This window comes from Doryrhamphus excisus, linkage group LG20 (assembly GCF_037039965.1).
Source record: "Doryrhamphus excisus strain RoL-2023G ecotype Guam linkage group LG20, RoL_Dexc_Guam_v1.1, whole genome shotgun sequence".
In the NCBI taxonomy this organism is placed as follows: Eukaryota; Metazoa; Chordata; class Actinopteri; order Syngnathiformes; family Syngnathidae; genus Doryrhamphus; species Doryrhamphus excisus.
Genome location: NC_136376.1, coordinates 14,760,775 through 14,785,594, shown reverse-complemented (window position 1 = coordinate 14,785,594; position 24,820 = coordinate 14,760,775). Strand labels below are relative to the sequence as shown.

The 24,820-nt window shown below is 40.7% G+C and overlaps 1 protein-coding gene and 1 long non-coding RNA gene across 3 annotated transcripts in view; one reads left to right on the top strand and one right to left on the bottom strand.

Annotated features, from left to right (window-relative positions):
* The window catches only part of slc35f3b (solute carrier family 35 member F3b), a 51,945-nt gene that overhangs the window by 14,100 nt on the left and 13,025 nt on the right, over window positions 1-24,820 (top strand). The window contains exon 1 of one of the 2 annotated variants that reach the window (XM_058058294.2): window positions 12,182-12,444. The exons of the other annotated variant lie outside the window; for it this stretch is intronic. Coding sequence (XP_057914277.2) covers window positions 12,369-12,444 — 76 coding nt within the window. The 5' untranslated portion in view covers window positions 12,182-12,368. Of the gene's footprint in view, window positions 1-12,181; window positions 12,445-24,820 lie in introns of those variants that run through there. 2 annotated transcript variants of the gene reach the window in all.
* Window positions 17,304-24,766, bottom strand: LOC144894491 (uncharacterized). The gene is made up of 3 exons (XR_013625117.1): window positions 24,683-24,766; window positions 19,659-19,774; window positions 17,304-17,863 (listed from the first exon to the last, which is right to left on the bottom strand). It is a non-coding gene; the product is annotated as an uncharacterized LOC144894491 (long non-coding RNA).

Here is a 24,820-nt window from a genome sequence, read left to right as displayed (position 1 = left end):
AGACATGCCTGTGGTTAAAGAACACATGCCTTTGGTTAAAGAAGACATGCCTGTGGTTAAAGAACACATGCCTGTGGTTAAAGAAGACATGCCTGTGGTTAAAGAAGACATGCCTGTGGTTAAAGAACACATGCCTGTGGTTAAAGAAGACATGCCTGTGGTTAAAGAAGACATGCCTGTGGTTAAAGAAGACATGCCTGGGGTTAAAGAAGACATGCCTGTGGTTAAAGAAGGCATGCCTGTGGTTAAAGAAGACATGCCTGTGGTTAAAGAAGACATGCCTGTGGTTAAAGAACACATGCCTGTGGTTAAAGAACACATGCCTGTGGTTAAAGAAGACATGCCTGTGGTTAAAGAACACATGCCTGTGGTTAAAGAACACATGCCTGTGGTTAAACAAGACATGCCTGTGATTAAAGAAGACATGCCTGTGGTTAAAGAACACATGCCTGTGGTTAAAGAACACATGCCTGTGGTTAAAGAACACATGCCTGTGGTTAAACAAGACATGCCTGTGATTAAAGAAGACATGCCTGTGGTTAAAGAACACATGCCTGTGGTTAAAGAACACATGCCTGTGGTTAAAGAACACATGCCTGTAGTTAAAGAAGACATGCCTGTGGTTAAAGAACACATGCCTGTGGTTAAAGAAGACATAGTTGGGGATGCTTATTTTTTTTACAACATCCTTATTATTTTATTAAATAATTCTGTAATTGGGCGGCACGGCGGTCGAGTGGTTAGCGCGCAGATCTCACAGCTAGCAGACCAGGGTTCAATTCCACCCACAGCCATCTCTGTGTGGAGTTTGCATGTTCTCCCCGTGCATGCGTGGGTTTTTTCCGGGTACTCCGGTTTCCTCCCACATTCCAAAAACATGCTAGGTTAATTAGCCACTCCAAATTGTCCATAGGTATGAATGTGAGTGTGAATGGTTGTTTGTCTATATGTGCCCTGTGATAGGATTCATTATCGTAGTTGTTAGAGCACATATGACGTATGACTTTACAAATGATCACTTTTACCATTATTAGAGTCCTCTAAACATGAACTAACACCCCTATAGTCACATTTGCACTAATTTGTTTGTTTTTTTCACTTTTTTTTCTTTAAATCTGTTTTTAATATCTAACTTTTTATATCTGACTGCTGTGCCCCGCCCCGCCCACGCTTTTTCCTCATGTTTTAACTGTGTATTAACGAATAAATGTTGTATTTTGGTGTGTCTTCTACTCTGTTTACTTGCTTTTATTCAACTCCATTATTCTGTAAAGTGTCTTTGAGTATTTTGAAAAGCGCTATACAAATAAAATGAATTATTATTATTATTATTTTTCCCTGATTATGGGGTCGCCACAGCGGCTCTTTTTGATCTGCATACAGATTTTTGGCTTGAGCCTTTTACATTCTGGACGCCCTTCCTGCCGAATACCGATGGTGCCAGTGGAAACCATTAAAATAGTTGGTTTTTGTTCTAAACTTGTATTGGTACCTGTATTGTATATTTATGACCTACCTATTGAGTGTTAAGTTGCTGTGTGATGATATTAGCATTCTGCCAAAGAAAGAGCTAGAAGTAAAGGAGATGTCCTGAGATTAGAACACGGCCATAAATTAGCAGCAACGCTGTATAGCCCGCAGGTTTCAAAGTTGAAGAAAAAAGTATTGACTTATATACCGGAAAATACAGTAACCCATCTACTGTACAAAGTTGTAACAAAATCTTTTTTTTAGGAAGTGAAATTTGGAGACTCCAATATGGAGTTGTCACCGACTGTAAATCTTCTGGGAAGATTTTTTATCCATTCATCCAGAAAAAAGTATGTTGTGGTCGTAGGTGACCGAAGTTAGGCCTGGGGGAGGGATTGCCTCAAATTATTTTTACGTAATTTAACGAACTTTGTGGCATGGACGTTAAACAGAATAGTAATTGAAATATTTCAATCAATCATAAGTCTGCCAGTTTCGAGTAGGATTGGTCACAACTTGGCCGAGTCTCACATGTGTTCCACGGATATTTGTTTACATCGTCTCCACAGTATGACCTTCCTGCTTTGGTAAGATTCGTTTGTCAGTCAGTGAGTCAGGATTTTTAATTCTGGTATTCTGGTCAGTTATAAGTTCAGCAAAGTTTTCGAGGCCTGCACGGATAAATCAAATTCCTGGGTGATGCCTTTGGCTCCTGGGTGATGCTTTTCAGCATCACATCCCTTCTTAAGAAGGAGAAAACCGATGCTAGATGCTGAATGCTGGAGGGCACAATAAATCATACATTCAAGGAAGAACGGCATTTTGGACAACCTTGATGAAATGTGTGGTGCTTCTCCTCTTCATTAACCTCAGCCATAGAGTGGAAAATGATTTTTTTGGTCTAATAAATTGACTATTTTTCAGCAACCTGAGCACAGTATGCTTTTGTAACAAGCTGTGCATACACAAAACTTCGCAGATCGCAGTGATTTTTTTAAACATGCAGTGAGTCTCTCTGGAAAGGAAAAAAATGTGAGGGAGTTTTGAGCTGAGTCTGACACAAAGTTATTGGACAGTAAAATTCATTCATTCATTTTCTACCTCTTTTACTTACGAGGGTCGCTGGGGGTGCTGGAGCCTATCCCAGCTCCAGCTCCACATTCATACCTATGGACAATTTGGAGTGGCTAATTAACCTAGCATGTTTTTGGAATGTGGGAGGAAACCGGAGTACCCGGAGAAAAGTCACCAGTTTAGTGAGAAAATGGCTAAGTTTGCAACACCGGGCTGTATAAGAGTGATTGACAGATGGAGAATACAGTACATGACATAGAAATATAATAGAATCTATTCTCCCAGTTAGAATAGATTGTCAAAATGGAAGACTGTAAAGACAGTGAAGGACAGGACCAATACAATGGTTATTGACGATGCTATTGAGCAAACACTGATATGCATTCATTCATTCATTCATTCACTACCGCTTATCCTCACGGAATTGGTTATTTTTAGCCTTATGTATTATTTTAGCTGTTTGAAGATGAACTATATCAGCAAGTTGAAGTATTTGTCATTTTAGAAATAAGGAGTTAGTATGTTCTCTGTAGGCGGCATTATGAATTATCCTTACTGGCCTTTTTTGCAGTACATTTAGCCAGTGAAGATTGCTTTTATAGTTACTATTAGCCCATATTTCCACACAAATATCTCTCTTGTAGAGAAGTATTGGATGACATTTTTTTAGGAAATTGGTTGTTTTTAGCCTTATGCATTATTTTAGCTGTTTGAAGATATAAGTATAAGATAAGTATTTGTGATTTTAAAAGGCTTACATATTTAAGTGTTAAGTGAACTTCCAGTTTGGAATACTCCAGACTACTGTGACAAGGGACAAAGGCAAAGTGACTCTTTTGATGCTAAAGGTTGCTGACTCGTTATTGGCTGGCGACCAGTCAGCTGGGATAGGCTCCAGCTTACCCCCGAGACCCCAGTAATGATAAGCAGCATAGACGATGGATGGATGCATGTTGCTCATCTTTACATGTTCGACGCTAATCTGTTATGGCGAGTTTATGGCGGTTTAAATATTTTATGACCATTGGTTTAGGGAAGTTCTTCTCATTTGGTGGGACGTGCTTCTCTGGGATTGTAAAGGGCGGGGCCATCTTTCACTATCAGGGTTGTTCTGCTTCTGCTAATATTTGATCGCTACTTCCTAGCAGAAGAATGAAGACTCACATTTCATAGCCTCGACTTTTTACTCAACATACAGACATTTCTGGGATGATATGACGGAAAATAATTCAGAATCACTATTTTAGGGTTTTATTTATCTTTGTAAATTAACACATATGTTTTTGTTTTTTTTTTACTAATAAGAATACCTTACATCCAGCTGGGTTTCACTCTAAAGTCTGAATGTGCTCACAGTGCCCCCTGCTGGCAGAAATGACTCATGGCAGGAAACTGTTGTGGGTGAAATGAAAAATGATAAATGTTACAATATTTTATGCTCCTAAGTTTGACTTCAATAACAGTAATAAAAACTTGCTTTAAGGTGCTTTAAGGTGCAGGTGTTACACTGTAGGTGTTATGTAATGATTACTGTATGAGATACAGATCAGACTTTTATGACGAGTGAATACAGTTGAAATACATTTACTTCACTGAAACACTTTTTGTGTACTATAGATGGCAAAAAATGGGGAGGGGGGATGGTGTGAATTTTTTTTCCCATGGGGCCTAGAATTCCTGGTGGCACCCCTGCATGCAAGTGACGTTGACCTTTTAGTCACTTTCAGGCAAGCTGTACTGTGACTGGCCAGCAGAGGGCGCCAGTGGCACATATTGATAAAGAACCAGATGTTTTCCAGGAGTTCTCAGAACATTATCTGACAACTCAGAAGAATGAATGGTGGCATTTTAACCCAAGTATTAGGAGGGTATTAGTCGAGTGCTATTAAATCAACTGTACTTGTTTAGAATTGGTGTTACTGTCCCGTCTATCACTTTTAATCATATCAGTCCAAATCAGTCCAATATGAAGTTTGAAAGGTTACGTTACGAGGAGCAATGGTACAGAAATACACAAAATTCAACACATTTTGATGCTACACAGGTGATGTTATACGGATCCACAGCGTTTCCCCAAAGTGTTCCCTGTGCAAACATAGCCGGCGAGATTGTCAACATCCAATCATGTCTTGAGGTGTTCCTCTATTCCTTTTTCCACACAAGTATTCAAATGTGCCGTCGTTCCTATACATCTAAATGTGGAGTGGATGTTCCTGGAAGATTGTCTGATGGGTGAGCAGTCTCTGCAGCTGACGCCCTGACAATGAACCCCCCCTTCAAAGTCACTTGGGTCTTCATTGTGCGCCTAAATCCACTTCAGCTGCTCAATATAATGGCGTGTGTGGAACAAGTTCTGTCATGCAGTGTTATGTATTAGTATCAACACTCCATGTTTATTTTACTGACGTTTTTTTGCTTTAAAGAAAAAAATCCACCTGTGATTGCTATTCATTCTGATTGGTCACATTAGCTACACTTGCACAATCCAACCAGATTACAATGGGAGTTCGATTCCATCTCTGTGTGGAGTTTGCATGTTCTCCCCGTGCATGCGTGGGTTTTCTCCGGGTACTCCGGTTTCCTCCCACATTCCAAAAACATGCTAGGTTAATTAGCCACTCCAAATTGTCCATAGGTATGAATGTGAGTGTGAATGGTTGTTTGTCTATATGTGCCCTGTGATTGGCTGGCCACCAGTCCAGGGTGAACCCCGCCTCTCGCCCCCGCGACCCTCGTGAGGATAAGCGGTAGGAAATGAATGAATGTATTATAAACAATTGCATTTAGAACGATTTCACATGCGACAACAGTGAAGGCTTTTTCGATTTGATGTCACTTGACTTGACTCGGCTTGAGTAGGCGGTGATGGCCGCATGTGATGTCACGTGTAACGCAACAATCTGGCTTCACAAACGTATCAATGAAAGACACATTGCAAACTACAACCGGAATAATAAACAATAATAAGATTGACAATGAAAATGTGCCCGTTTGAGATCACAGTATCTTTATTAAATCTTTATTAAATCTTTATTGAATCTTTATTGCTCTCTGGTTCTACCATATCTTACTAAATGTGTGGAAATATGGGATAATAACTATAAAAGCAATCTTCACTCGGTAAAATGTACTGCAAAAAAGGCCAGTAAGGATAATTCAGAGAACATACTAACTCCTTATTTCTAAAATCACAACTACTTCAACTTGATGATATAGTTCATCTTCAAACAGCTAAAATAATGCATAAGGCTAAAAATAAGCAATTAGCTAAAAATGTCATCCAATACTTCTCTACAAGAGAGGAGAAATATGATCTCAGGGAAGAAGTACATTTGAAACACTTCTATGCTAGGACTACGTTATGCTAGCCATAGCATTTCAGTATGTGGAATCAAACTATGGAATGGATTGAGTAAGGAAATCAAACAATGCACAACGATGAGCCAATTCAAGAAACAATACAAGCAGTTGATGTTTGCTAAATACAAGGATGAAGAGTCTTGAACCAGTCATGATGTGCTATATATATCACTATATTGACACTTACTATGGTACCCATTATGGCATTGGATGCTCATATCACCTCCTACTTCGGTACAAGGTGCATTATTAAAAAAAAATAAAAAAAACACCTTAAACTGTATTATGGAAAGCAGGAAGTGAACAAATGTAACAGTTAGTGATTGTAAAAGTACCAGATGGAGGGGTAGGATCTAATAAGCTTTGCTTCTTCCTACTCCTTTTGGACATGTGGAACTGGGAACTGATTATGGGATGCACTCAATTGGAATCTGATGCATGTTCAAATGAAATAAAACCATTACCATTACCATTACCATTACCATTACCATAGCCATTACCATTACCATTACCATTACCATTACAGTAGAACGTGCAGATGTAGCTAACAATGTTGCTGCAGAGTCTATGTTGTTGTGAGCAAGTGGAGAAATCAATACTGTGTCATCAATTGGTCACCGTGGGGCTCTGTAATTTAACTAAGATGGTAAGAGAAGTGTTTTTTGGCAACAGTTACTGCACCTCATCACACCCCCCCCCCCCCCCACCCCAGCGGTTCCCGAGTGAGCCTGCTGAAGTCGTGAATCCAATAAACTGCTGTCGGTTGCTGTATCGTGACAGCCGCTTGCCTCTGCAGATGAGCTTTGTAGGATGAATGGGAAGGTTCATTCGGTTTGACCTCTGAGGTTGGTGAAACAAGTCGTTACTGTTTGTAGGAGTCTAGATCAGCCCCCCCACCCAAAGTTATTGCATTGTTTTCATTGAAAGAAGGTGTGGATTTTTTTCCCTTCAGTAAAGCAATCTCTGCTTTCCTGTCTGACATTAATATTAATGACTAGAACATTAATATTCATAGCTGCATTAGAATAAATTGACTTTTTCATTGAGTGAATATATTCTGTCATTTTTCACTAAATTGCAAAAGCTGATTATGCCTAATCCTCCTAACAAGAATCAGATGATGGGTAAAGTAACTTTTCATCATCTAATGAACAGCCTGGTTCACTTGAATGGTTGTTTGGCTCCGCCCTCACAGTGAAGGGACGGGCGTGTGAGCTGGAAGGTGCTTGTTATTGCCGTCCTTCCATAGAGAGTTTTTTTTTTTAACTTTATTGAAATACGCAAAGATGAACTATATCAGCAAGTTGAAGTATTTGTGATTTTAGAAATAAGGAGTTAGTATGTTCTCTGTAGGCGGCATTATGAATTATCCTTACTGGCCTTTTTTTGCAGTACATTTAGCCAGTGAAGATTGCTTTTATAGTTATTAGCCCATATTTTCACACAATAAGTAAGATATGGTAGAACCAGAGAGCAATAAAGAGTGTGGAGTGATTTCTGATTGAGAACAAATTTTGCTTTGTTCAATACTGAAATATTTCTGGCCGCCTGGTCAATGCAATAAATATATTTTTATGCTTTGCTGAACTAAATGAATGAACTTGACTGCCAAGATGGAGGAGTACCTCAGAAACGTAAACGTATAAATATAAGAAAGTGGTTCAGAAAATGTGGTGCAAAGTCATACATGTACAGTCTTGCATGTTCCTCACACTCTCACTTCCATAAAAAAAACATAACAAATATAATAGACAGATTACTGTGAAGTTTACTAATAAAAGTGAGACATCTTCCTACATGAAACTTTCTGTTCCATTAACTTGACACTTAATCAATAAAATCCATTTGAAAACAAACCCCTTTTCTTCCTTCCCCTCCTTTCAGTAAAATATTACGGCATAAAGAACATTTATATTGGTGAAAGGTAAGTAGAGTATACACCAAGTCATCAGAGTCAGGCTAAAAGAATGCGTTGCCTTCAAGTACCATAATAGTTGGTATGGATGACTTGCTGCGAGACACAAGTGATAAAGTGCATGCTTTGTACGAGATGGCACATTTATTAAAAGTGTGTTTTTCATCATATGAATGTGTCACCACGGAGCTCTTGGTGCCGTTGGCGATGAAGAAACCAAGACTTCAGCGGCTTTACAAGAAACAACACCGGAGATCACATCCATGTGCCTTGTTTGTTTGTGTGCAAAATAGAAAATGATGTTTGTGCAAGCACAACACATCACAACAAATTGTGCAAGGACGCGTAGACTACTTTCAGTCCTTCCGTTGGAATTTGTTATTCAATGGTGACCTTCGCCAAGGTGATTTCATACCCGTCTGTTTTTTATTCACAAGGAAGAAAATCACTTGGAAGCACAAATGACTATTAGCATCATGAATTGTGATAATGAATGATGCTGAAAACCATCTTGGTACTTGGTAATCTGGTTACTGAGATCATAGAGGTGTTGGTAATGTTTTGAATAGTATCACGCAGTTCAGTTCTAATTACAAATAATTACAAGTTTTGCTTTGTTCAATATTGAATATTTCAATATACAACAAAGCAAAATGTGTTCTCAATCAGAAATCACTCCACACTCTTTATTGCTCTCTGGTTCTACCATATCTTACTTATTGTGTGGAAATATGGGCTAATAACTATAAAAGCAATCTTCACTGGCTAAATGTACTGCAAAAAAGGCCAGTAAGGATAATTCATAATGGCGCCTACAGAGAACATACTAACTCCTTATTTCTAAAATGACAAATACTTCAACTTGCTGATATAGTTCATCTTCAAACAGCTAAAATAATGCATAAGGCTAAAAATAACCAATTACCTAAAAGAGAAGAGTCTTGAACCAGTCATGATGTGCTATATATATCACTATATTGACACTTACTATGGTACCCATTATGGCATTGGATGCTCATATCACCCAGTACTTCGCTACGAGGTACATTATTGAAAAAAAAAAACAAAAAAAAACCTTAAACTGTATTATGGAAAGCAGGAAGTGAACAAATGTAACAGTTACTGATTGTAAAAGTACCAGATGGAGGGGTAGATTTAATAAGCTTTGCTTCTTCCTACTCCTTTTGGACATGTGGAACTGGGAACTGATTATGGGATGCACTCAATTGGAATCTGATGCATTACCAAATAATAGTGATAGTATCATAGTACCTTTTTAGCATCATATCCACAATTATTGCTGAATTGTTATGCATTAGAGTCTACTTAAATTCCATATTTGATTGCCGTCTTCTGGAACTGAGCAGCTATAATGATGTAAACGTGTTCTGGGTGGGGGGGGGGGGGGGGGCTCAAAGATGTCTGGTAACCCTTCTTCAATACTACACACTCACCTCATACGTTTGTGTGCGAGTGTGTCACCCAGGAGTTTGATCCTCCTCCGTGCTCACACATAAAAGTGTGTGAGTCACAGTCTGGGATCCTTTAACGATCCCATCCATCCCTTTCCATCTCTTTTATTCTGCAGTGGCTCCCAAACACAGATGGCCCCGGCTTTTTCCCCGGGTGGAAGTCGAACACAGACTCATGGGATGTGACCACAAAACGAGGATTTAAAGGCATCAAACGTCCTGCTGCACGTTGCTGTGCTGTTTGCGTTTTCTTTCACGGTGCGTTCAGGCACCTGCTCTTCTTAAAGGAGGAAAGAGGTGGACATGGTTGTTCGGGGACGTCAGCATGGGTCTTTTTAGAGCTCCCTGTCCTAGTTAGACGGGGTTAGGGGATTGGTGCTCGAGTGTGGAGTCGGTGCGGTGAATTATTCAGTGCAGCTTCCTGCAGGCATGCTCACACTCAGCGGCGTTCGCACCCACCCGTGCAGAGCCGCTTTGGACACGCACATGCACGGCTACGTGGACGAAAGTATTTACATAGACCTCATCATCAATCAAGGAACTGTATACGTTTTCTTTAGCGGCATGACGGGGTCCAAGGCCTGACCCTAGAGACCCACACCGGACTTTTTATTTTCAACTTTTGGACTTGTGTCTTGTAGTTGATTGGTTTAATTGTAGTTTTGACATACTACAAGTTATTATTGCTGATATTGTTGCTGACCACACCACATGGTGGCGCCATTGTTAAAACCCAAAGTTTGATCCCAAAAGTTTGATTGACTTGAAATTTCTCAAACCATCAAGCAAAATTGTCTATAGGTATGAATGTTAGTGTGAATGGTTGTTTGTCTATATGTGCCCTGTGATTGGCTGGCCACCAGTCCAGGGTGTACCCCGCCTCTCGCCCCAAGACAGCTGGGATAGGCTCCAGCATACCCACGACCCTCGTGAGGATAAGTGGTAGAAAATGAATGAATGGATGTTTTTCACTACATGTTGTGTAAATATATACGTGTTTTACACTACAACCAGTGAAATGTACGGCCTCTATTAGGTTATGATATTCATGTGAACATGTGGAAAATGTACTGTGTGTACTATAGTCTACTTGCACAGTACTTAGAACCAAATATTTTGCTAACAGGGTGCATGACTGACACCAACTGCAAAGAGGTTTCAGGTTTGATAAATGACAATCTTGGTGCAAAATGATATGGTGCAGAATGAGATTACCAAGTACCAGCTTGGTCTTCCGACTATTCAACCGAGTTACGTTGGACAGTGTTGCCAAATTGACCATTTAGTTACTAGAGTTGGTGAAATTCCCCCTTGAAGACAAAAAAAAAACTACGAAAAATCTAGTGACTTTTTCTGGGGTTCTTAGGAAGTTTTTTTGGTAATTGGGGACTCAAACGTGCAGGAATCAGTCAGCTGAGGTAGAACTCTAAACCTCAAATGTTTCTTATTCTTCTGTTGGACAAAAGAGGAGCTATGTTTATTTATTGTTTATTGCTCCTCTTTATTACTAAAATAAAGTTTACAATTCTTCTTTGTATTGCTATGTTCTCAGTTGCTATTACATCAACTTACCAGAAGACTGCGCTACTCATGATGACGATGATGTCATCTACCGAATTTGACTTCCAGGGCAGCCAATAGCTACTTTTTTTTTTACTGACAATTTGGCAACAAAGATGTTGTAAAGATGTCAGACTTAGTTAGTATTGGCCCATGTTCACAAAATAAAATAAATATTTTTCTCTTGCTGCTGGGAATCAGAATCTCCAACCACTTTTGCCTGATGCTTGCCTCGTTAGCGAAACAAAAAATGCTTTTCCTTACACCTGAACAAACATTTCCTGGTAACCATGGCTCACATTGTGAAGAGAGCTAAGCTGAGCAGAGGAGGGCAGGCCTACAACATATCAGGGCATACCCATATCAGGTAGTCTGGGGTGCATTGATGTCATTCAGACTCATTCAAACTGCTTTCAGGGCTCACTTCCAAATGCACAAAGCTTATTATCTGATACGTTGGCATCGTTTAACACGGGAATACAACCTTCTAACCACATTTTTAGGTCAGAAAAGGGGACACTAGGTCCCCCTTTTAACTGATTACACACTTTTAACTCATGCAGGTCTACCTAATCTTTCTACTTTAGGATGGATTTGCTGGACACATTTCAAGTAAATCTAACTTTTTTTTTAAAATGCGTGTAACATTGTATAACCACGCAAAATATTGACGCAAATATTGCTGACTTAGTGGAACTTTAAGGAAGCGCAACATTTTGACTAAAAATACATAAAAATAACATTGTTATTAGTAGTAATGATGATACTTATGGAGGACCAAAACTGCCAAAATAATAAATAAATAAATAAATAAAAGTGGAAATAAAAACAAAAATGAAAAAAAAATGAAAAAAATTAAATACAAAAAAATAAATATACATGGAAATAAAAACAAAAATAAAAAATATATACATAAATAAATAAATAAATAAATAAAAGCAAAAATAAAAAACAAGATTCAAAAATTTAAAAAAAATTATTTTTGTTTTTATTTCCATTTATATATATATTTTTTTTCATTTTTGTTTTTATTTCCACTTTTATTTATTTATTTATTTATTATTTTGGCAGTTTTGGTCCTCCATAGATACTGTCCAAATGCACGTATAATATAAACTGTGACGCTAACAGTGTCCCCACGGGGGGGCAAACGCACGTGTGAGTGGGTTTGTGGGTGGGAGGGTGTTGCGTCCTGGCTTCTGAAGTGGGGCGAATTGCAGCAAACGGTTGAATGTACGTGAGGAGAGCCCAGCACCGAAGGGGGTGAACGCACACATTTGGGAGAGGGAGGGCAAGGAGGAGGAGGAGGAAGGAGTCATCATCATCATCATCATCATCATCATCATCACATCACAGCAGGAGGTGGGGAAGTTCCACAGCTACATGGACGGTGCAAGGACACCGGCTCCCGGAACGTCAAGGGTCCCGTTAAGAGGTCTGGTGGTGTCTGGGACGCAATCCGCTTCAGGGATGTAGTCTTAGCGGGAACGGAGCTCATCCCATCGGAGCTCGGCGTCATGAAGAAACATTCGGCCAGGGTGGCCCCGCTGTCCGCCTGCAACAGTCCGGTGCTCACCCTCACTAAAGTAGAAGGTAGGCTGCCGTGGGCTGCCGTGGGCTGGCTGGGTGGGTGTGTGTGTGTTTCCACTGCATGGCACCTCCGTCTCTTGGTGCATTTTTCTAACCAAACTTTTACAATTCATGTCGATAAATTCATCACATCCGCCCTCGTAGGAACTCGTAGATGCACAATTCTCATATATCAGCTCAATTTGGATTGACACTGTCAATGTTTGTTATTTGCATTACACTGCCCCCCCCCCTTTAATGTTTAAGTTTGTTTATTGAGCCGCATGAGAGAAACACCCTCCACCCTCTTATTGTGATGCAGTGCAGTTTTAAATCACTTCAAGCTATAATAATAATAACAATTGACAGCAATCAAAATGTTACATAATGCAATCAAGAACAATTCCTGTTCATACACATGCACACAAGGCACACATGCATTTTGGAGGTTGCTCAAGGGCACCACAGCAGTGATATATCCATGCAAAAGCAGGCATATTCATCAATGCCAGGTAGTTCCAGCTCTAGCACCTAATGAATATATTTAGATGTCTTTGGTCCTGATGCGAGCTTGTTATTGCAGCAGGGATTCCCTCCACAGTCTGCAGCCTCCATCCTGGCACTGAAGCCATGAGGACACAAACAAAGGCTAGCGCACCCTGCAAAAGTGTTGATAGCAGAGTTCATTCTCTGCCTGGCAGCTTAGTTTTGCCTGCAGGAGCACACTTGGAACGCTTACATTATGAGGACGACACATGTCCCCCCTTGTGGTGCTGCTTGTTCTTCTGCTGCATCGCCACTAACATCTAACGTGTTCCCACAGCCGCCCTGATGTTTAGTCGCCTTCCCGGCGTCCTACCTATCAGGTTGTAAAAGCTGTGATGTTTTCCGTGTATTTGTCAGCTTCAGCACTCAGGGAACGTCCCGATGTTGTAACATTACTGAGTGCTGCAGTGAAGTCACAGTAGAATAAGCTGCTGATCTGACAGAACATTACAAGCCAGCGCACCTACAATGATCTCATTTGCATCGGCGGGAAGAATAAAATCATATGACTGCAATGATTTGTTTATTGCTGCTATTACATTAGCATTGCATAATCTCAGGTTGTGTTTAGTGTTGAGCAGTAAGCTCGTTAAAGAGACATGCTGAACTTGTGACACTGTTTATGAGTGGAGATTAAATGTAGAAGTCACCAAAAGTCGAGATGTTTACGTTTTCGCCAGGAGTTCCGACAAGCTTTGTCGCCTTGTCTTGAAAGTTTATTGTGTATTTACGTAGCAGTGGTGGGCGGGGCATTTCATACCTGGGCCTTGTCACCTCCTAATACAACCACTACCACTATTTTGAGGTTTGCGCATTTGGAAGTGAGCCCTGAAAGAAGTTTAAGATGGCTCAAAACGCTCAGTTTCAAAAGGCGTGGTAAAACTGCCCCTTTGTGATGTCACAGAGGGGCAGACTACCTTATATGGGCGTAGCTGTAAGCCAGTCTCCTCCTGTTTACCTGCTAGGAATGGCTCGTAAGGAATTCACCAAAAGTTGAGATGTTTACATTTCGCCAGGAGTTCTGACAAGCTTTGCCGCCTTGTCTTGGAAGTTTATTGTGTATTTACGTAGCAGTGGTGGGCGGGGCATTTCATACCTGGGCCTTGTCACCTCCTAATACAACCACTACCACTATTTTGAGGTTTGCGCATTTGGAAGTGAGCCCTGAAAGAAGTTTAAGATGGCTCAAAACGCTCAGTTTCAAAAGGCGTGGTAAAACTGCCCCTTTGTGATGTCACAGAGGGGCAGACTACCTTATATGGGCGTAGCTGTAAGCCAGTCTCCTCCTGTTTACCTACTAGGAATGGCTCGTAAGGAATTCACCAAAAGTCGAAATGTTTACGTTTTGCCAGGAGTTCCGACAAGCTTTGCCGCCTTGTCTTGAAAGTTTATTGTGTATTTACGTAGCAGTGGTGGGCGGGGCATTTCATACCTGGGCCTTGTCACCTCCTAATACAACCACTACCACTATTTTGAGGTTTGCGCATTTGGAAGTGAGCCCTGAAAGAAGTTTAAGATGGCTCAAAACGCTCAGTTTCAAAAGGCGTGGTAAAACTGCCCCTTTGTGATGTCACAAAGGGGCAGACTACCTTATATGGGCGTAGCTGTAAGCCAGTCTCCTCCTGTTTACCTGCTAGCAATGGCTCGTAAGGAATTCACCAAAAGTCGAGATGTTTACATTTTTGCCAGGAGTTCTGACAAGCTTTGCCGCCTTGTCTTGAAAGTTTATTGTGTATTTACGTAGCAGTGGTGGGCGGGGCATTTCATACCTGGGCCTTGTCACCTCCTAATACAACCACTACCACTATTTTGAGGTTTGCGCATTTGGAAGTGAGCCCTGAAAGAAGTTTAAGATGGCTCAAAACGCTCAGTTTCAAAAGGCGTGGTAAAACTGCCCCTCTGTGATGTCACAGAGGGGCAGACTACCTTATATGGGCGTAGCTGTAAGCCAGTCTCCTCCTGTTTACCTGCTAGGAATGGCTCGTAAGGAATTCACCAAAAGTCGAGATGTTTACATTTTCGCCAGGAGTTCTGACAAGCTTTGCCGCCTTGTCTTGGAAGTTTATTGTGTATTTAGCAGTGGTGGGCGGGGCGTTTCATACCTGGGCCTTGTCTCCTCCTAATACAACCACTACCAATATTTTGAGGTTTGCGCATTTGGAAGTGAGCCCTGAAAGAAGTTTAAGATGGCTCAAAACGCTCAGTTTCAAAAGGTGTGGTAAAACTGCCCCTTTGTGATGTCACAAAGGGGCAGACTACCTTATATGGGCGTAGCTGTAAGCCAGTCTCCTCCTGTTTACCTGCTAGCAATGGCTCGTAAGGAATTCACCAAAATTCGAGATGTTTACATTTTCGCCAGGAGTTCTAACAAGCTTTGCCGCCTTGTCTTGAAAGTTTATTGTGTATTTACGTAGCAGTGGTGGGCGGGGCATTTCATACCTGGGCCTTGTCACCTCCTAATACAACCACTACCGCTATTTTGAGGTTTGCGCATTTGGAAGTGAGCCCTGAAAGAAGTTTAAGATGGCTCAAAACGCTCAGTTTCAAAAGGCGTGGTAAAACTGCCCCTCTGTGATGTCACAGAGGGGCAGACTACCTTTTATGGGCGTAGCTGTAAGCCAGCAAAGCTCTCTGCCCTCCTCCAAGTTCTGCTCCTCCTGTTTACCTGCTAGCAATGGCTCATAAGGGAAAGCCACATTTGTTTACAATTCCTAAAGACGTGGTTGGAGTTCCTCATTCCCTGTTTTAATCTGTCCACTGCGTTTCACACTGGACTGTTTTGTGAACATGGGCCAGTATGCAGCTGGACTAGCCGACAAACTTGCCGAAGTCCGACGCCTTTACTTGGTCGTGTGGAAGAGTCAGAAGAGCAAGAAGTAGCTAACGATCAATCAAAGGTACTTACCATTAAGAGACGTCTCTTTTCTTGAGAAACTTTGGACTATCCAGTGTCTACTTCAGGATCGGGTTTAGAATCCGGATGCTGTGTTCTGTGTAAAAGGCACAGGGTAATATTATGAATAACTGCCACGTGGCTGCTATTTCCAAATATAATCTGAAGGCTGATATTGACTTTCCTTTAGAGGATGATTGCTGCAAGGAGCCTCAGGCTGTTCCTTTATGCTCTTTTTGGCCCGCTTACAGAAAGAAAAAACTTGGGAATTCAGTGTTTCTTTGGAACGGATATACGGTAAAATGGAAAGGGTGTTTATTTTTTATCAATGATTTTACGGTAAATTGGTGGGTGCAATTTAAGTGGTCCTAGTGTGTGTAGTGGATGGAGCGGATGCTGCACATAGCTTAGGAATGGCGCTGGTTCCCCATTTGATGCAGCCGCTTTGAAGAGTGAATCACATGGGAAGAACACATGGCTTTTCATAGACTCCGCTTCTTATGTAACAAAGACTTCAAAACCTTTCTTTAAGCACGTCAACTGTTCTTTTTTTTGTAAATCCTGTTTTTTGAAACATGACTAACGGTACATGGAATGCTCCTCACCTGTTGGTCATGAGATGTTGTCACCAGGAGCTACCCACTATGTCTGGACTACATCCCCCGTGTGCTCTGGTGATAAATCCAACCGGGCAAACGCTAGCTATTGATTTCTTTTTCAATGTCTCTCCATTGTGATTGTGTCTCTGGGGAATTCTGGCGTTCCTCTTGTGTCAGTAGGAGTTCACTCAAGGCCCTCCAGAGTCTTGAAAACTCATTTTATGCTTCATAACTGAGCAGAGCGATTGAGAGACCCTTGGGGTATCGGTGCTAATTCACCACATCAAAACTTCCCGTGGGGCTCCATTTGTCTTGACCACATGATTTCTATTAAAGAGTGCTCAAACTGTGGGTCAAACTGATGCTGCACACCACTGAGTCTCGCTCTTACTTTCTTTTTTTTGGAGCCGGAGTCTGTTGTATCTATTGCCGCCATCCTTCCTCTTCTCCTTGATACGAGGTTTCTCTCCGAGGGAAATCAATCTATCTTCCAAGTGTGATGTGTAGCATGAAAATACCATCTGGAACCGTGGGAAGCAAACGTTTGTACAGTCTTAAAGCTGAAAATCCATGGCTTAATCTTTAACTTAAAGTCAGAGAAGATGGAAGCTGCAGGAAGGCTGTTTTTTTTTTTTTTTTTTTTTTACAATCGTAACAATTATTTTGCAGCCAGAGCCGTAACTGTGATAATTACCAAAGAACTACAAAACCAACAGTGATGACATCATAGTCATCAGAATCACAACAGAGCTTGAAAACTGTTTGAAGGACGTAATGGTTGGCTGTGCACATTTTTTTTTAATAATATATCTTCAGATTAGACAACCGTTTGGGTCTAATACAAATGAAACTGATGAAATGTTTTCTTTTGCTTGACGTGGGTTCCTACTTGACGAACTTTGGAGGTGGGCTGCATTTCTTAGAATGTGAAATTGTAATTCAGAACGCGCCTCTGATTCAATGTCTTTTCATGATCAGTGACCTTTGGCTGCAGGGAGGGAGAAAAGGAGGTGGTTGCCTCTCCATTACAAGGTTGACATTCTTTTAAATAGGGATTTGGGATGCTTGCCAGTGTGTTCAAGTGTGGCTCCACCACGTGAAATGGCGTCAATGTCTGCCATCAGTCACCAGCGTCTTACTGCGTCACTGCACTCACCTGCGGCGGGTGAAGAAGCAGCCGGGCTGATCAGCGGAGAAACAAGCGACGAGGACCTGCTTTCATTGTCCTTCAATGTTGAATATCAGTAACGGCCTTCCTCCACCGTCCCGGATCATGATCGTGATCCTGTCAGCCCGTGTGGTGGTATCATCTGGTAGAAGCAGCAAAGTGTGTTTTATGGTGTCCTTGAGCGGGACAAGCTGGCCACGTGAGCTCCTTCTGGTGTGTTTAGGTACCACAGGTCGTCTGTCAGGAATAAAGATTAGAAAGACAGTGAATGCAGCGTGACAAGATCAGAAGGCTCGGCTAGGAATTGGACCGTTTGGACCAAGCGTTTTTAGTGATTGTAGAATCATCCAGGGTGTTATTGACGCAACAGTTTGAGAAGCGCTTTGCTCAAAAGTAGAGGGAGGTGCTAGATTGTTCTCATATTTAGGTGGTCATAAAAGGCTCTACGGCAGGGGTCTCAAACTCAATTTACCTGGGGGCCACTGGAGCTAGGGTCTGGGCTGCATCAGGTTTTCCAAAAAAAAAACGCATTTATTAAAAACAGAAAAATATACAAACTTTTTCAGTGCTTTGGTTCCGATTTTCTACAATAAAAGCTCTGATAAAACATTCCACTGTTCTCAAATATCTTAATTTTTATTTTTCTGCACAAAATAAGATGAAAAATAAATAAACAAATCAAGAAAATCAATCAATCACTAATAAATAAATATAATAATAATAATAATAACTTAAGAAAGCACATATAGTTGGTGGGTAGACAAATTATTTTTTTCAGATTAAAACGAACAAAGCATTATTAGAGCCCTGTAGACATGACAAAACACGACTATAGTCACATTTATACTCTTTTTATTTACAACATATTGCGCAACTGCAGGGTCTTGAGACATGCTAACTCGCAAACTAGAGAGCTAGCGACCTAAACGGTAGCCTTCAAGTTATTTCCTTTCAACTTAAATAGCCAAAAACTTACCACTTCCACACGGATAGGGAGGATAACTATTAACAGTTATTTAACCTTTAACATGAACATTAATTCTGGGTACATGATACCATACAGCATCCACATTAAAGTTTCATATCAAGGCGGGGGCCTCAAACTAGTGTCCTGCGGGCCACATTTGGCCCGCGGGACGCATGTTTGAGACCCCTGCTCTACGGACACATACTGTTACAACATCATTAAAAAGTCAGTTTAGCGTAATAAGGGACCTTTAATAACAGAGTGGAGCCAATAATTCCAAAGACATCCAGGATGTTGCATCCTGCAGACATGTTGAACATTAAAGTCAATGTTGCGCGATAACCAATTGAGGTCATTAAACTAATGTTTTAACGACATTGTGTACGCTATGAAATGAGGTCCAATACAGGAGAAATAACAATGCTGTGTGTTTTTATTGATATTGAGTTATTGATGTAAGAATATGTCTATTATTGTCTGGTGCTTATGATCCATGCTAAATAGAATCCAACAGAAGATTGATTGGTTAGTATACAGTATTTGACACAACGGTACTAATATTACTGCAATACAGAGGAAAATACAGGTGGTCCTAGTTTGGTATTATGACATTTCATACTTACGGACACACACATAAAGGAATTATTAATATGGCACAAAAAGTTACACACACAACTCTTGAGAAAGGACGTCACTTTTGTTCTTTTGAGGTAACTTTGACCTCCGTAACAGAAAAGTGAAATTAGACATCGTAAGACGGCCATCAACATTTTATCAACATGTGATTGATTATCAACATCTGATTATTGAATCTCCGAATAAGCCTGTCTCTCCTTCCTTTGCAACGCCCCAGAGTGTGCAAAACAATGCCAACGTAAGGAGTTGTTTTTATGTCAGTTTTATTTCAGCCTTTTATTCCTGTATTTTATTTGTTTTCTGTGCGGAGTATGAGTTACTTACAGAAGGTGTTTAGGTCCGCACGGACACTAAAACTCAACTCATTTGTAACCCGCGGACTCCCTGTGATGATGGAGACAAGTGCAGGAGTACAGAGGAGAGATGTACCTCAATTTGTCACGTGACTTCCAAGTGGAGGCAGCCAGGTCGGGCTCTGCTGGCACTCGTTGTGGGCTTGCAGCTATCAGCGGGAGAGATCTGCACTGCAGACACTGCAGGGTGGGCTAGAAAGCGGCCAGGGAATGAGAAGCAGGGAAGCGTGAACCAATATGGGGGGGGGGGGGTACACAGGAAAACAGGCTTGTTAATGCAGATAAATCTACATGTTAATCAGACTGCTTCAGTGTCCACATGATGCAGACTAATAACCTTCATAGGAGGCTAAAATATGAACTGGTGGATGTCAGCATTGAGTTTGAGCATCAACCCAACGTGTCGTGTCAGGGTGACAAGGTGAAGATATGGAGCTGTCAGAGTGGATTCAAGGCGCTTCTTAAAAATGCCAAACACTCTCCTCCTGTTTCCTGCGGGGTCACACACTCCTGTTAACAACTTTTCACTTCTGAGTAGGACATTGAACACAACAAAACCCGAATAGTAATATTACAACTACTGTTATAGATTAGGATGCTCAGATATTTTACATATTAATGACATAATAGCAGTATTAGGGCTGCACGGTGCAGGAGTGGTTAGTGCGCGGGCCACACAGAAATCATTGTAAAATTGTTAATGCTAATGATGACAAGAACCCAATTAAGGAGGATTCTTCCAACAATATCAGATAACAATCCTTAGAAAGTTTAAGATGAGTTAATTTGAGAGCTGTGGCCATCAGATAGATAAGGTGGTACGTGCCCAGTACATACATACAACATATGGTAATGGTAATGGTAATGGTTTTATTTTATTTGAACATGCATCAGATTCCAATTGAGTGCATCCCATAATCAGTTCCCAGTTCCACATGTCCAAAAGGAGTAGGAAGAAGCAAAGCTTATTAAATCCTACCCCTCCATCTGGTACTTTTACAATCACTAACTGTTACATTTGTTCACTTCCTGCTTTCCATAATACAGTTTAAGGTTTTTGTTGTTTTTTTTATAATGTACTTGGTACCGAAGTACTTGGTGATATGAGCATCCAATGCCATAATGGGTACCATAGTAAGTGTCAATATAGTGATATACGTATATAGCACATCATGACTGGTTCAAGACTCTTCATCTTTGGATTTAGCAAATTTATTTTATTTATTAATTTATTTTATTAATTTTTAATAATTTTTGGGGTGTTTTTAAAAAAAAATATATTTTTTTTATTTTTTGTCCCGTACCAAAGTACTGGGTGATATGAGCATCCAATGCCATAATGGGTACCATAGTGCGTGTCAATATAGTGATATATATAGCACATCATGACTGGTTCAAGACTCTTCATCCTTGTATTTAGCAAACATCAACTGCTTGTATTGTTTCTTGAATTGGCTCATCGTTGTGCATTGTTTGATTTCCTTACTCAATCCATTCCATAGTTTGATTCCACATACTGAAATGCTATGGCTAGCATAACGTAGTCCTAGCATAGAAGTGTTTCAAATGTACTTCTTCCCTGAGATCATATTTCTCCTCTCTTGTAGAGAAGTATTGGATGACATTTTTAGCTAATTGCTTATTTTTAGCCTTATGCATTATTTTAGCTGTTTGAAGATGAACTATATCAGCAAGTTGAAGTATTTGTCATTTTAGAAATAAGGAGTTAGTATGTTCTCTGTAGGCGGCATTATGAATTATCCTTACTGGCCTTTTTTGCAGTACATTTAGCCAGTGAAGATTGCTTTTATAGTTATTAGCCCATATTTCCACACAATAAGTAAGATATGGTAGAACCAGAGAGCAATAAAGAGTGTGGAGTGATTTCTGATTGGGAACAAATTTTGCTTTGTTCAATACTGAAATATTTCTGGCCACCTTATGTTGTATATTTGTAATATGAGGTTTTCAGCTCATATTTATTTTCGTTCACCCTTTCAATGTCCACACCGTCTATCGACCTGAGCTCGATTGTATTGTACCCGTCCCCATCTTGTCGAAAGGTCAACAATAGTGGGCTGACCTTTGAGTTTTGCTACCTTACATATACAAGTGTCACCCAAAAGGTGCTTTTTATGAATATCATCATTTGTGAACCTTTTTATGCCACCACTGCAGTCATCCGGGTGACCTTGACCGCAGCTTTGGATATGGAAGTGATAAGGTGAAGCACTTTGAGTCCATCAGCAATCTGTCATGGTGGTAATGGCTGCTAATGTCATTAGCTGAGGAGCCTCTCTCTCCCCTTCTTCCACACTAATGGTTTATCCCCGCTAGTCTAGGTTGTTACGCTGACATTAGTCACTGCCAAGCCAAGTGTATAAGTGTAAAATAATTGTGTTCTCTTCATATAATTGAGTCATTGCTTCAAGGTGCTGACACGTGCATACAGTAGAATGCTGCTGTACTGTAAAGAAGAAGTTATGCTTTACTAATATGTGAGGTGTGCATGCTGGGTGATGTAAAAACATGTCTCGGTGCATCCACGGGGGTGGTGTCTGAATTGGAAAGATTCAGCTGTGCAGCAGCGTGGTGGCAGTGTAAAGGGCTACATGATGCACTATGGGGGCCCAGGAAGGACAAAAAACAGCCATGACCTTCAGGGGGAGACAAAGCGCTCTTGCAGCTCAGAATAGAGAAACTTAATTCTCCTCGAATCAGCTTTCATTGCTGCCAAATGCGACCCACGGGGATTATTGTTCTGCATTGTTTCTCCGCCAATAAAAGACAATAGAATCTCATTGCATCAGTTTGATGTTGCTTTTTCACACGACACATAAACAAAGAGCGACTGTTCTGTGTTTTGTGCGGCCGAGGCCGAAGAAGCCAGGGAATTAGCTTGGGAGGTGATAGTGATCAGGGAAGTCAATCTGTGATGTGATGAGACCGTCTAGCAAGGTCAAGGGCAGTGTGACCACCAACACTGAGATGCCTCATTGAACATGAAATCTGTCCCTCATTCGGCTCTTTTGCTAAATGAGCTCTATGCATATTCTAAAAATAAAATGACATACAGTATATTATTAGACATCACATACAGTGGAAGTGCAGATATTGGCAAACCCATCATGAGGTAGCTACCTGAAATTCACTTCACTTCACAGGTGGGCCTTGTCAGGGTTACTGAATGGTATTTCCTACCTTATTATGGGGTTGAAGGACAGACCAAAACTGTGGTGAGACCAGCCATGTTGTTTGGTCTAGAGCAGGGGTCTCAAACACGCGGCCTCACGGGCCAAATGTGGCCCACAGGACACTAGTTTGAGGCCCCCGCCTTGATATGAAAGTTTAATGTTAGTGCAGCCCGCGCAAGTTTGATATGGATGCTGTATGGTATCATGTACCCAGAATTAATGTTCATGTTAAAGGTTAAATAACAGTTAATAGTTATCCTCCCTATCCGTGTGGAAGTGGTAAGTTTTTGGCTATTTAAGTTGAAAGGAAATAACTTGAAGGCTACCGTTTAGGTCGCTAGCTCTCTAGTTTGCGAGTTAGCATGTGTCTCAAGACCCTGCAGTTGCGCAATATGTTGTAAATAAAAAGAGTATAAATGTGACTATAGTCGTGTTTTGTCATGTCTACAGGGCTCTAATAATGCTTTGTTCATTTTAATCTGAAATAAATCATTTGTCACCACCAACTAAGTTTTTATTATTATTATTATTATTATATTTATTTGTTTATTAGTGATTGATTTTCTTTATTCTTGATTTTTTATTTATTTTTCATCTTATTTTGTGTAGAAAAATAAAAAGTAAGATATTTGAGAACAGTGGAATATTTTATCAGAGTTTTTCTTGTAGAAAATCGAAACCAAAGCAAAGTTTATTAATTTGTCTGTTTTTAATAAATGCGTTTTTTTTTGTTTTTTTTGGAAAACCTGATGCGGCCCAGTCTCGCCCAGACTTTAGCTCCAGTGGCCCCCAAGTAAATAGAGTTTGAGACCCCTGGTCTAGAGACAGTACCACTGAGGAAAAGACAGGAAGCAGAACTGGAGGTAGCAGAGATGAGGATGCTGAGGTTCTCATTGGGAGTGACCAGGATGGATAGGATCAGGAAGGAGTACATCAGAGGGACATTATAATAATAATAATAAATGTTATTTGTATAGCACTTTTCAAAATACTCAAAGACACTTTACAGAAGAATGGAGTTGAATAAAGCAAGTAAACAGTAAAAGATACATTAAAATCCAACATTGATTGGTTAATACTCAGTTAAAACATGAGTAAAAGCGGGGAGGGGCGGGGCACAGCAGTCAGGTATAAAAAGTTAGACATTAAAAACAGATTTAAAGAGGTGGCTTTTTAGTTGTTTTTTGAAACTGGGAAGGTCAGGGCAAGCACGGAGTGAATGGGGCAAAGAGTTCCAGAGATGTGAGATATGGGGGGGTCAGATGGTGGAGGGCTTTGTAGGTGATGAGAAGAAGTTTGAAGTGAATGCGTTGGGGGACGGGAAGCCAGTGGAGGTTTTTAAGGACAGGGGTAATGTGTTGACGGGAGCGGGTGGAGGTGAGGAGGCGGGCAGCGGAGTTGTGAATATATTGTAGTTTGTTGAGGCGTAGAGGAAGACCAAAGAGGAGGTTTATGGATGTAGTGAAGGAGGACATGAGGGTAGTTGGTGCGACAGAGACAGAAGACGGTTGGATGGAGGAGGTTGATTTGCTGTGCACGCCTTAAAAGCAGGAATTAGATGTGGTTAAATTATTGTATATTGTTAAAAATAAATAGGGTTTTATTTTATATCAGTATTCCCTGAAGACGCTGACCGAAGCCTTAAATGAACCGGGGTCAAAACCACATCAAGTGACATCATATTGATTACATGGCTTAATTAGCAGAGTCGACGTCCCTCCTGATAAACATCATCACCATCAATGCTGTAGTGAATTAACGCGTCCATAGGGAGCTAAATGGACTTTTTAAGTTAAAATACAGGATGAACTCATATTAATCATTTAGGGACACTTTATGGAGACTTTATGGTAAGAAGTCTTGTTTTGTGTTTTTTTGCAGCGTTTCCAAACAAACAAAGACGCACCTTTCTGTAGGATTGATATCAGACCTGTCCTCTTTCGCCCTCCGTTTGGCTGCAGCCTGTCATACGCCATCAGCGCCATTACGCTCACATGTCGGATCGATTACCTTCAAGGCCAATTAAAGAGTGGGAGAAGTTATT